The sequence below is a fragment of the Epinephelus lanceolatus genome, chromosome 12 (assembly GCF_041903045.1).
Source record: "Epinephelus lanceolatus isolate andai-2023 chromosome 12, ASM4190304v1, whole genome shotgun sequence".
Taxonomy (NCBI): Eukaryota; Metazoa; Chordata; class Actinopteri; order Perciformes; family Serranidae; genus Epinephelus; species Epinephelus lanceolatus.
Genome location: NC_135745.1, coordinates 40,062,462 through 40,075,742, shown reverse-complemented (window position 1 = coordinate 40,075,742; position 13,281 = coordinate 40,062,462). Strand labels below are relative to the sequence as shown.

Genomic DNA, 13,281 nt, shown 5'->3' with positions numbered 1-13,281 from the left:
AATAAATATAAGAAGAAAAGGAACCTGGGAAAGGTGAATCTTAAATGCTATGCAGCAAAGCCAGCGACAGATGCAACAGACAAAAATGGGTGGACTTGAACAAAAAGGAAGAGCGGCCAAAAGCCACCGGAGCCATTATGGGAAAAGCAATACAAGCAACAAGCACTGGGCAACAACATAAGCTGTATGAAATTAAACCTCTAAAGCCCATTCCAGCCCGCTTTTTTAATCATTTATTAAACCTTAATGTAAAAATGCATCCACCAAAACCAACCCGTAGCAATGTATGCACCAGTCAAAGGAGAGTACATCCACAGAAAAGAGGGATGAGAAAACAAAGGGAAAGAGGGAGCACAGGCTGGAGGAGGATACAAAGTTTGGCATGCTGTAGGATACATACCCTGCTTGGCTACAATCTCGATAGGGCAGGACAGAAAATACACTATAGAAGGATCTTCTGCCACTGATAAGGACTATCCTATAAAAACAAAAATGGCAAACAAGCTAATCAATATCTATCTGACAAGATCCACAGGTTAAAATTGGAGAGAGTGTGTAGCAAAAATAAGAATGAAGGGAATGAGCTGAAGCTTGAGTATGAAGAGTGTGTGTTGTCTTGTGGTATTGCAGCACATGTTGCATATATCAGTGGTTTGGGGGTAACAATGATGCATTTTTTAATAACTTAAATTAGCATATGCTACTTCTAAAATAAACTGCCTTGTACCTGTGTAAACATACAAACAGTATCCAACCAGTAAACAGATTTCAGCTCTGACAACAATATCAAAATTACTTCTTTTAATAGCTGCTACACATGATGAATCTCGCTACTCGAAACAAAATCAACATCAGGACATGAATAACATGTGAGTCACGCCATGTTTCAGCATCACTTTATCACCAAACACTTCTTAATAATGTGGAAAATCCAGCTCGCAGTTATTCCACATCAGACGTGGATGTGGATATGAGGAAAAACAACTTTATCTATCAGGAAACCAAATCAAACATGGGGAACTAATCAAGATGCTACACTGATTGTCTAAACAAGAGACGCTGTGCTAACTGTCTACACTTTAGAAAACCACTCAACTGAAAAATTACTTTCTCAGAAAGCACCGAAACTAAACTCTGCATCACAAACTGAATTAGATTTCAAATCCGAAGAATGTGACGTTGATACTGATGAAAATCACCAGAGCGGTCAACACTTCCTGGGCGTCCTGGTCTCGATTAAACAACCATCTTTCCTTTGGTTACTTTCTGCACACCCAGTGAAACATCATCATTAACACCACTGTGTAATGTCTTTTATATTTAGGGATTTGTGTGCTGCATACATGCATATATAAACTGTGACACAATGACATGTGATTTATCTTTTAGTGGTGATTTCATGGTGCGATCCAAACACTTCAACAGTGATCAAATAAAGATCAAGATAAAATTCAATCAGATTACACCCTGTGTGAATGGACAGAATTCTCAATTGATTACATTTTATTCATGAGTCAGTATGACATGCAGTGAATGGGCCAGGCCTTGTAATGTGAGAAACATCCAAACTGCAGCTCACTGACTGGGGCAACCTGCCATTATGCACTGAGGCGTTGTATTGACTAAGGGATGGCGTTGTTTGCCTTCATACCTTCCATTGCGCATATCATGTTGCCTCATGTTCTTTATGAAGTGGATCTTCTTGAAGCTCTTTGGTCGGGGTGAACCCGATAGGGTTCGGCATCTAAAATATAACACCAAAACATCAGTAGCTTATAAAACAGAGAAACTATGCCAGTGGGATACATTACATTGAAGTGAGTGTCTCAGAATAGACAGGGTACAGTAGCAGACAATGTGAACAGTGTTTCCGAGCAGTTTACTACCTGCGTAGAGGTGCATTCTCCTCAATGTCCTCTAGCGTTTCAAGCGAAGAGCGCTGAGAGATGAGTCTTCGTCTGGGAGGACGGACAGAGGGGAAGTTTGAAGTTAGCGGATATACATGCACACTGTACAAACTGTCGTTCTGCAAAGCAGCTTTTAGAAGAACTCTGTGTTCCTGTTTTTTGCTGAACACATGGACACATGGACCTGCAAAGCAATCTGATTAAAAGGCACAACACTAAATCAAAGTATACTCACAGCACAGCAATAACTAAAGTAGAGTGGGCACCAGAAATCCATCCATTTCCTAATAAACTGAAGTTAATCTAGCTTTTAGAGTAAAACAAAGTATCAGCATTCACAGTGCAGGAAATTTCAACCCAAATCTCTCTTATCTACTTTGTGTAAAGCAATGGGCCAATAACTGGATAGAGGTGCAACCAACCTCACTGTGCTTTTACAAATCTACTGAGAAACATGGGAGATACCTATCGCTCATTTTCCAGCAATAAACACTTTGCTGTGCCTGAGAACGAGACGAATCTGTGAGCTCATGTTTTAATTTGCTCTGACAGATGCGTCTGGGCCCCTCCCGTTATAACACCAGGCTGACGAAACTCAGATCAAACTGTAAAACTTAACAGTGCTGATCAAATATGAATCACGATTATGTTCCTACACTGCCAGGAAACATTCAGAAACACATTTAAGTGTACTGTTTAGCTGTCATTTTGGAGAGTTTGTGACGAGGTGGCAAAACTCTGCCCCAACTTGGAAGTGTTGCTCAGTGCTACGTCACGCATTCCATTGCTTTGGTTGGTTGTATGTCTATCCAGCTGTATCCTGAGGCATTTTGGTCTGCACCCAGTAATAACTTTCGCTGGAAATTGAAAATGAAGGAAGTGGTTCCAGCAGCCTCTTCCAGCTAATTTGCAATTGTGAATCAGTCTGACAATGCCAGGCTACAGTTTGTTGAAAATGTCTGACATTTATTCAAATAACATACCCAAGTTTTTGGTGCAATACCTTTCTCGATACCTGAGTTTGAGGACTAGAAGCATATGTAAGCCGTTTTTTAAATTTAACAAAATATGTAAAACTCAGTGTTAAACAATGAATTGTGCCTAAAGTAAATGTGTTCAAAAGTTGGAATAGTTTCTTTATTTCTGACAAAGATTTAATCTAAAAATCTTTTCAATACCTGACGCTACGGGCGCATTTCGGTCAGGCCTCAAACAGCATTGAGGTTCGATACAAAGCCCTGGAACAAAGTACGTGTATGGTCACTGAAGGCCTTGGAACAAAAGATCAAACAACTGTGTAAAATTTTCACCCATCTCAGTCTGTTCTGTGGTTAATTTACAAAACCAAGTCTGGGACAGTCGGGTTATGACCATCTATCAACACCGCTGTCTGCCTGTGTGGTCAATCATCACTCCTCAATCTTACGTACATCACAGAGAATTTTCCAGGATCAGAGCTGCTAAGAGGATAACGAGCTGGCTCGCCAAGCACTTTGTGTAACACATTTTGTCACAGATGGCCTTTATTTCACACTTTAGCTGCAAGACTCAACAGGCTAGTTGTGCTGGAGCACTTTTTTATGATCGGCTGCCAGTTTAAGAAACAAACCCACATGTGATAGCTAAGTATGCCTGAGCTGTTCCAAAATTAGGTTGTAATTGCATGTTTAGCACCACAATAACAACATAATCGGAGTCATTAGCAAGCCTTACAGAAAAGGCCACATTTAAAAGTAGTGGAAATTAACACGTTGGTGGTCACATAACAAAAGCCTGACACGTTCTCCCAAAGGGGTCTATCTGTCATCCAGTACTAAATGAATCTGCAGCAGAGTCAGAAAGGCCGAGTAAGAGCAAAAACCAATGTCTGTCTGCACCACGCATAGTGTATATCATCTCAGACTGTCTGATTCTTTTCATAAGTCACAATGTGTCGTAACACTGTAGGCTCTGCAGCACTGAGACAAGCCGATGACACTTGCCCTGACCCGCCCCCTCTTCACTGAGCATTTCTGCCGAAGGGGGAGACAGTGGAGCGTAAAGCAGAGTGGCTGGTTAATAAACGACAGAGCATGAGCACAGATTAACAAAAGATGACTCTGTCCTTGAGGATCTCCCGGGGTTTAAACCAACACGAGCTGAGTGAGCAGTGTATATTGGAGGAAACGGAGTGAGATAAGCGTTTACACGATGAGCCCGACTGTTGGAGCAGACAAGAAACCGAGAGCCATTATACTGGCTCACCCCTCTGCACTGTATATTATGACCCTAATGATCATAAACTGGAGCGAAGAGCATTGAGCTCTGATAAAGCCCATGAACAGTGCGTTCTCTAGTCCATATGAGCAGAACAATGGGCAGCTGACATGGTTGCAATGAAGGGGCGTGACCTCTGCGTGAGCGTCAGGCGTGTGGGATCATGTGTTTTATGGTCAGTCTTACATCATCCATCTGATGGAGGAGATAGCTTAGCTGACTAAAGATGTGAGACTACATGTACTCCAGGAGGACAAGGCTTCTAGCTTTCTTGGGATGGTGCATCACTTCATTCCTAAAACTATTTTATGTTAAATTAAGCTTTAGAACAATTTAATATTTTAATGAATTTACAGGGTTCAATATTAATGTTTTTTTTTATTTCATGTACAAATTGACTTCAGCCAAGTAGATTTCTGACCCACATGTCCAAAGTTTTTTTCTACTTGCCCCTATACAAACTGTTTTATTCATTAGTGGTTATCAAATAACAATAAAGAGTAAAGAAGGGAGGGGCAGCCCTGCTGTTGGCTCTTGTTATGGCACTTCGGCTACGTTTTTTGGAAACTTGATGTGCGTTTGAAAAACAATCTTCTTGTATCCGCCTTGCTCCCAAACTTGTGGCAAACTGTGCAATACATAGTCTGAGTTTCACCCACATTTTCTACTGCCATACAACTTCACTCCTGTTTCCAGCATAATTGAAATTCTCATTGCGCTTCAACTCATAAACTTTGTCTTTACCCGCCACCAGTTTCACCTGAGCACCCGATCAGTACTGTGCATGTGCAACTCTCTCCTCTCTCCTCTCCTTTGCTGTACCATTTTGCTGTGCCATCATCAGCTCTGGAAAAACAAAATGTTAAATACTTTTGGACCACTTGCTAGATTTACCAGCTCGACGTAGCATTTTATTTGACCCAAGCAATCCTTGCAAAGTGTGATTTATCAATACAATGGGACTCTGGCATGGATCACACTGTCTCTAGCTAAAGTGAAAGTAAAATCACCTTTTCTTAGTCTTAAAGGGGAACTAATGTTTTTTTCAATCTGGGCCCAATTTTCCGATCTACGTTTGTCTAATGAGTGATAGGATGTTCAATATTTGACATTTCTCCAGTACGAAGCTAGGGCTGACCTGCCTGCAGCCCGTGAGCGCACACTATATTAAATAATAGGGCACTCAGACACTCAGTTGGTCAAAATCAGGTAAAAATTCGGACATGTTTGTTGCAGCAAGTCAAAACACTCACTCAGAGTGAAAGCCTGGCTCTGAAATCTCACATCATGCGAGATTTGAGTTGTTGCAGGAAGTTACCGCTGGAGTGACCTTACAAACGCGAGGAGTTACTCTGTTCGGAGTAGCCATGACTGAATTTTTACCCGATTTTGACCAACTGGATCTGGATGAGCCATTTGAGTTTGATGACTGCCTGTATTTTTTTGAACACGGAGTACACGGATGCAGAGCTCAGAGGAACATGTCTGAATCCAGCTAAAGGTAAACACAGACGTTCATTTCTCCTTTCCGTTATGTTGTCGGATTATACTAACAATCCGAGCCTATCTGTGTGAAAAAAATGCACTTTTAGTGGACGTATTTTGGCGTTGTTTGACGCTGTCTGAGTGCCCTATTATTTAATATAGCGCGCGCTGGTGAAGATGGTGGAGCATTCAGCATGTAAAGACAAACTTCTCTCAGGAGTGGGTGGAGACCAAACTAGAGCTAAATGCTAATGTTTCTCTGTGTCTGTGTAAATAGGCAACTATTTGCCTTTGTATGGTGATGATATGTCCCTGTTGTGTTCACAGCTTGTGGCACTCACACCAGTGGTCAAAAAGTCACTTGATGCAGGTTTATATAGGTGTAAGTTTGGAGTTTTTCAAGTCTATCTTAATACATTACTCACACACTAATATACACATTAGAGTTATTGTTTGCTGTAATCATTCCTCCTGTCCATACTCGCTCTGAAGCAATGACTTCTATAGCTCTTGTTCTGAGTGAAATCCATCATGAACTTCAACAGTCTGTTCAGGAATCTTCCAATTTTGCTTTTACTGTTAGCACAAACTCCCTTTGTGTTTTAGACAGGGTATTCTTGCAGAGTTGTACTGGTGTTATGTGAAAACAAAGAATGAGTTTTACTCTAAAAAGCCACTTGATTTCATTATTAAACTTGTGAGCTTTGGCAAAATTTTGTCTCATCTCTTACAGTGAAGGCGTGATCACTTTATGGACAGGAGAAATGGCTGCAGTGACCATTAGCTCCCAATGCACATACAGGCATGAGTATTGTATTAAAAGACTTTTTAAAGAATCCAAACCTATCCTATAAAAAGGTCCAGTGTGTATTTAGAGGATTTGAGGTTGAAACTTCTCCCGTGTGCAGGGCGTGTAGGAGAACTACAGTGGCTGACCTAGAAACCTGAATGGCCCTAGCTAGAGCCGGTGTTCAGTTTGTCCCTTTTGGGCTATTGTAGAACAACATGGCTGACTCCACTGAAGAAGACCTGCTTAGTACATAGATAAAAATTACTCCTTTTAGTGTAACGATTCTTAATTCCTGGTAATTATAAGCTAATAAAAACATAGTTAGGAAAATTATATACCTTTTCTGTCAATAGATGCCCCTACATCCTACACACTGGGCCTTTAACTGTATCCCCTTATTCTAGCAATTTGTCTCCATTTCTCTGTGACACTTTGTCATTATTCCAGTCCAAATCTCAGTGCATTGTTACTGATCTCCAAAAAAATCATTCAGCAGTTGGCCGAGGGGCATGTTCCCAGTTCACGAGGACTCTGCTGAACTGTGAGGACTTTGATCCAGGCGCTGTAGATGAACAGCAGTAGGACGTGTTTTTAATGCAAAAGATGTTTTCCAGGCCGGTGCAAATCCTACAAACGATAACACTGCCCAGGCCACTCATTTACATCAGACACGACTCCTACCAACTAAGGTTAGAACAGTCTGGATCTACCCAGTCTGACATTAACAAGGCCTGGTCAGAGGCTTCAAAGAAACCTCAGTGTAAATCAGTGTCAGGGTGAAACAAGCGTCCCTCAGTATCTCTGACACAAATCCTGCTATTGTTGCCCTCAAAGTGATTTTGTTTTAGCGTGTTTTATAAAAGCAAACACAGTGCTGTCCTCTCGCTATTAAAATGTTTCAAAACGCTATTGATAATCCTGTCTAGCGTGATGCCAGGCAATGAAGCTATAAAACTCAAGTGGACTATTTAGTTATGGAGCTTAAACAGTTTGTCACGTACATCCTGCTGGCAGTTTGCCACAGGACAGAGTCTTCTGTTTTGTATTTTGAGAGTCACTGAGTGGAAATAAATGTAATGTGGTGGGTTTCTTGACACAAATACAGCTCAGGCGAACGGTAATGTGATTATTCTGATAAAAAAATAAATAAATCAGTCAGAGCAGTTCAGCCTGTCTGATCCTCAAACATGCTGAGTACAAATGGTTGTATCAGCAGATTTGAAAAAAAAATAGGCAAAAAAGAAAGTTAGCGAAACAGAAACACAAATAAAATTGTTCTGTTAGCTGTTCAGGGTGAGAAACCGAACAAGCCATGATGTGGAAATTTAACTCCGGGGTCCAATTTGTCATTGTGTGAAGGAAAACACATGCTGACCCTTGTTACTCAGTGCTATACTTGAAGTGGGTTTCAGTCAAATCTTAAGGGCCTTTCTGAGGCTTTGTTGACAGTTCAGACACTGAGAAGGAAAATGAAGCATTCTTATATAATCCTGTGATTATGCCAACCATGATCTCAGCGAACAACAATCAACCTCATAACCAGAAGTATGTGACCCATTCGCAGAAAACTCCACAGGACCATTATAATGGCTTGTGCTGCTTGTTTTCCAGCCACAGTCTCTGCTACCTCATGCTAAAAACAATCTTGTTAAAGTACTGCATGAGTCTGCACTACCTACTGGTGATGGGAATGTAACTAAAAGAGGAAGTGAGACAGAAGACCTGGGTGTGTTTTAGGGGGGAAAGGATGAAATGAAAATAGCTCGACACCTAAGGCAGACAAAGCCAGATGGTAATAGGTATGCTATATTTAAAGCTGCAGCTCTTGCCGTGCTGATTCATGATGGATGAAGGCTGAGGAGTGGAGGGAAAGCTGAATATGAAATCATCCATCATTTTCATGCATTAGACTCTGATGAGGATATGCTCAAAATCAGTTTTGGCCTCAGAAAGTCTATTTTGGCAGCACATCAGAGGCTCTGCGACTTCCTGAATGGGAGCAGCACTGAAGGCCAAAAGTCTGAGGGGAGAGTGTGTCTCTGATGCCCCTGGGAGAGGAAGTAAGGCACAGAAAATACAGAGCTGAGAGCCAGGCTGCTTCTCAGAAAGCCTGGGCATCCTGCCTCTCCCAGCCAGGGACCTCTGGACACGTTTCCACCAGCTGCCCTCAGAAAACAAACCAGGCACTGTGCAGAGCGCTCGTCTGTCTGCGCGCCGGTGGAATATGGCCGTGCTCCATCAACAGGTTGCTTACTTCTCAACATTAGAATTCATTTTGTGTGGACGTCCTCCAAGCAAATTCCGAAAGCAGGGTACAGTCGGGGTTTAACAACTTCAGACTGTTTACTGACGGAGCAACAGAATGGCTGTGTAGTGATGCGATGCAACACTGTGGCTAAGGCTGGGTGTTAAACCTCAATACGTTTTTTTGGTACCAACCGAAATGTGTCTGTAGCACAAGTTACTGAAAATTAAGATTTAAATATATTTGTGATTAACACATGAGAAGTTCGGCTTCTTTTGGTAGCTGCGAAATATGCTGCAATGTAATCACTTGGAGCATGTTTGCACCATCAATGTACATCCACTGAAGTGCTTGTATTTGCCACTGACAGGCTCAAATGATCCAACAGCAATATGAAAAGGATCCCTACAGAGATAGACCTTTTTCTTAAAGAGTTAGATCCTTTTTCTTTAACCAGAAACAGCCCTGAATTTGCTATCGTCAAAGCCACCAGCCATTTAAATAAACAGTAATTTCATCATCGTAAAACACACTTCATTAGAAGTCAACGGAAACAAAGTAAAACTTACAAAAGTCATATTGCTTCGTCTTCCCACTGTTCTAACAATCACCAACTGTGCTTAAATTCACCCATTATCTACTCACCCATATGCCGACGGAGGCTCAGGGGAAGTTTTAGAGTCCTCACATCACTTGCGGAGATCCAAGGGGAGAGGAGGTAGCAACACAACTCCACCTAATGGAGGCTGACGGCGCCCCAGATTCAAACGTCCAAAAACACATGATTGAAACCACAAAATATCTCCATACTGCTCGTCCGTAGTGATCCAAGTGCGTGTGTTTCAATTATGTGTTTTTGGACGTTTGAACACACATAATTGAAACCACAAAATATCTCCATACTGCTCGTCCGTAGTGATCCAAGTGTCCTGAAGCCCCGACATAAAAAGTTGTTTGGAAAAACATCATTTGAACTCTGTTTTTAGCCTCATTGTAGCCTGTAGCTCTAACTGCCTCTCTGGGCACCACGCTGACGTGTGCACGTGTGTTTTTCCAAACAACTTTTTATGTCGGGGCTTCAGGACACTTGGATCACTACAGACGAGCAGTATGGAGATATTTTGTGGTGTCGATTATGTATTTTTGGACGTTTGAATCTGGGGCGCCGTCAGCCTCCATTAGGTGGAGTTGTGTTGCTACCTCCTCTCCCCTTGGATCTCCGCAAGTGATGTGAAGACTTCACCTGAGCCTCCCTCGGCATATGGGTGAGTAGATAATGGCTGAATTTTCATTTTTGGGTGCACTATCCCTTAACTCACCCTGTTAGATGTGAAAACATGCTGGCTGCATACACTCTAAAATTACTGTTTTTTTTTTTAATGGAGTGGCTGTGGCGATAGTGATTTCAGGGCTGTTTCTGGTTAAACAAAATGGATGTTCATCTTTAACAAAAAGGTCTATCTTTGTCGGGATCCTCTTCATAATGTTGTCAGACACTTGGAATAATAATCTGAGCCTGTCAGTGGCAAAAACAAGCACTTTTAGAGGACGTACATTGATGGTGCGAACATGCCCCAAGTCATTACATTGCAGCCTCTCACTAAATACTGGACCAATTTCAAAAATTGTTGTTCCCATGAGTCACTCAGACACAAACACCTAAAAATGAGGGTCCAGGTTGAAAAATGCAGAAGTTATCGGTCCTGTGAGTGTGCCCAGTTGTAGATTTTTGAATTTCCACTTCTCTGAGTATTTTAAGTACTCCTTGACCATGCTGGCTCAAATGTTGACGCTCCAGAGCAGTGAAGAAAGGGCCCTGTGGTGAGACCGCTCTGTCAACTGCTGTTTCCAAAGTCAAGAGTGAACTCTGAGTCTTGACTTTAAAGCCAACATGAACAGGAGGTCTTTAAAGTGCTCAGGAAAATGGAAACTGAAACATTTCCAATTCCATCTATTGAGGAAGACTGTGTGATAGGATCTAAAAGTCTAGAAAATGGAGCTACTAAATGGACTTCATGGGGAGACTGGTCTGTCAGCTAATGTTAACTGTATTTTAGGCCTGTGGGTCGCTTTAACTGTTTAATTCAAAGCTGCAGTAAAGGGTGTTGTAATGGACTGTTCGTCATTGTGAGGGGTTTCTGATGTTTTGTTTAATCCCTGTACTTGAGTGTCTCCACACTGTAAGTGGTTTCTCAGAAAAACTACAGAATGCATTTCTGAATGATTAATGGTGTGTCTTGGGTCTTATATAACTTTTTTAATGCACTTCTTTCACTATCAAAAAGAACAGATTAAGACTTTCGGAAGCTGTTAGTTTGGCAGCGCAATTTCCATGAGGTCAGGAAGGGGAACTAAATGCTTATTGAGTGTTTCACCATGAAGCAGAGCTTCCTGAGAGTCTGGCAGAGACACCAGAGGGAGGAGAGGATTTGGTAAGAGTGGGGCTCTGAATGGAAAGCAGAGCGGAGAGGATTTGACAGCAGGTTCTGACAGCGAGAGAACCACGACAGACGACTGTTACTGACAGCTGTCCTGCCGCGAGGGTCAGGCCCTCCAAACTCGCCCTGTGCCTTCAGTGTGAAGACAGAGAGGACAAAGAAAAGACATCCACACGGAGCTGCGAGCCCCTGTTGTTTATGTAGTTGAACAGTGGTGTAGGGTTACAGGATGTTTACATCACGCTGAGGAGAAGCAGACAGCAGGTGTGGGACAGGTTTTTCGAATGCCATTCGCTAAAAATAATTTGAGGTCTAGTGAATTTGACAATGAACATGAGAGCATGTGCACAAGTAAGGAAGAAAGAAACTGCTGAGTCTAGTCTCTGGGGAAACTAGGTTAAAGCTGCTGGATCTGTGATCATAGTGCACTATCTGTCCCTGTGCAGACCAGTGAGTCCCAGTCACCTGTACGCAGTAAATAAACAAACACCTGAACTTTATCCTCCTGCTATGGCGTTGCATCCAGACAGACTGTGCACCTTTCCAAAGCAGCTGACTGTGAAAACCTGCAAAACTCTTCCTGCAGAGCTCATTCATTCAGGCCTCTGGTTAGTGTGGTTGTGAGGAAAACACAAATACTTCAGGCACTGGGAATTCATAATAAAAGCTGTTCATCATGTTTTACAGCTAATATCTGATGTGCCAAATTGTGAAGCGCACAGAGAAATATGCTGATGTACTGAAACTTGACAAATGAAATCATCTGCAGGCTGGTAAAAACTGCAATACAAGATCTGTCAGTGTGTTCTTATGGATATTATTTTGTAAACACATGAGATCATGACAGCTGTCTGCAGCACTGGTGAGTAAATTACCAAATGTGCATGCTACTGTGCATCTCTGCTATGATCTGATTAGTTTGTTTGTCTACTATGATGACATCAATGTACAGTTTAACGGCCTGGCAGTGCAGATCCTGCAGACACGAGCCTGCACCTTGAGGTTACACCAGTCACACTGTACTGCATGTTCCCACACACCACACAGCTCACACAGTTACCTTGATCTCTGCAGCTCTATCGCAGAGTTGGCTATCTGTCCGCCCTCCAGGCTGTAGTTCTGGGAGGTTTGCCTGGAGTAGGAGGCAGGAAGGATTCCCTGAGTGTACGTCTGCAGCCTCCCCCGAGCCGACGCTGGGACCGCGGAGAACGGCGAGCTGAACGTCGAGGGCACGAAAGCGTCGCCCTCTGTGTCTGCACCCGCCGGGGCAGCCGCGGGACCCGTCCCAAAACTGGCCCGACTGCTGTTAAGGAGAGCCTGGTTTGCAAAAGCGAGCGCCTGGGCGGCCGTGGTCGCCGCCGCCGCCGCCGCAGCCGCAGCAGCTGCAGCTCCGGCGGCGCCAGCAGCTCCGTACGCCGAGCGCTCCGGAGAAACCAGGCTGTGTCTAGTCCTAGCTTCAAGCGACTCATCCTCCTCGTGCTGATTGTCTGCGTCGTCTTGCACGGGTCGTCCATCCAGAGAAATGTTGCTGAGAAAAGACAACGCCGCTTGCCTCCTCCTCGGGTCTATTCGTTTCCGCGTATGCTCGATACTGGAGTGCTTGATCTGTAGCGTGGCTGTGGATGTGTTGCTGCTCGTGGCAGCCGCCATGGTCCGCTTCCAGTGATCCGGGTCCCCGCAGCAGCGATCTTACCTCAGTGACATTAATATTGTGTTAATCGTGCTTGTGTTGGTGAATGGTAGTGGCCTGTCTTTTAAGTACATGCGTTTAACTGGGTGAAAACAGGCTGGTCACGTGTGTGCAGTATTGTGGCAGCACAGGGAAAATTTGGACCAATGGGCTGTCAGGAATACATGTGGGTTTTTTTCTTTTCCTGGCTGCTGATGCCTCCACTCGCGTCTCTGACGGGGTATGCCAACATTACATAAACTGAGCCCGGTGTGTCTCAAACAGTCTGACCTGCACTGTATCAGCCCCTAAACAATATTTCATGTTTTTTAATAACAATTTATAAAACATATCCCCGAGGAGACATGTTTTAGATAATGCTGAGGAAACTTTGCAGCCTTCTGCATGACTACATTTCACCTGAGCTGCGTGCTGCCTGCTCAGTGCGCACAGGGAGCAGCTGTGTGCACGGTGATCAATTGGCGCTGACA

The 13,281-nt window shown here is 43.2% G+C and overlaps 1 protein-coding gene across 2 annotated transcripts in view; it reads right to left on the bottom strand.

Annotated features, from left to right (window-relative positions):
* cables1 (Cdk5 and Abl enzyme substrate 1) overlaps positions 1-12,906 on the bottom strand; it is a 30,220-nt gene extending 17,314 nt beyond the window's left edge. The window contains exons 1-4 of one of the 2 annotated variants that reach the window (XM_033650553.2): positions 12,182-12,906; positions 1,887-1,958; positions 1,652-1,744; positions 401-478 (exon numbers count right to left, since the gene is read on the bottom strand). In XM_033650553.2, coding sequence (XP_033506444.1) covers positions 401-478; positions 1,652-1,744; positions 1,887-1,958; positions 12,182-12,771 — 833 coding nt within the window. In that variant the 5' untranslated portion in view covers positions 12,772-12,906. The remainder of the gene's footprint in view (positions 1-400; positions 479-1,651; positions 1,745-1,886; positions 1,959-12,181) is intronic. The other variant, XM_033650554.2, reaches the window with a different exon arrangement.
* Between the last annotated feature and the right edge of the window lie 375 nt (positions 12,907-13,281).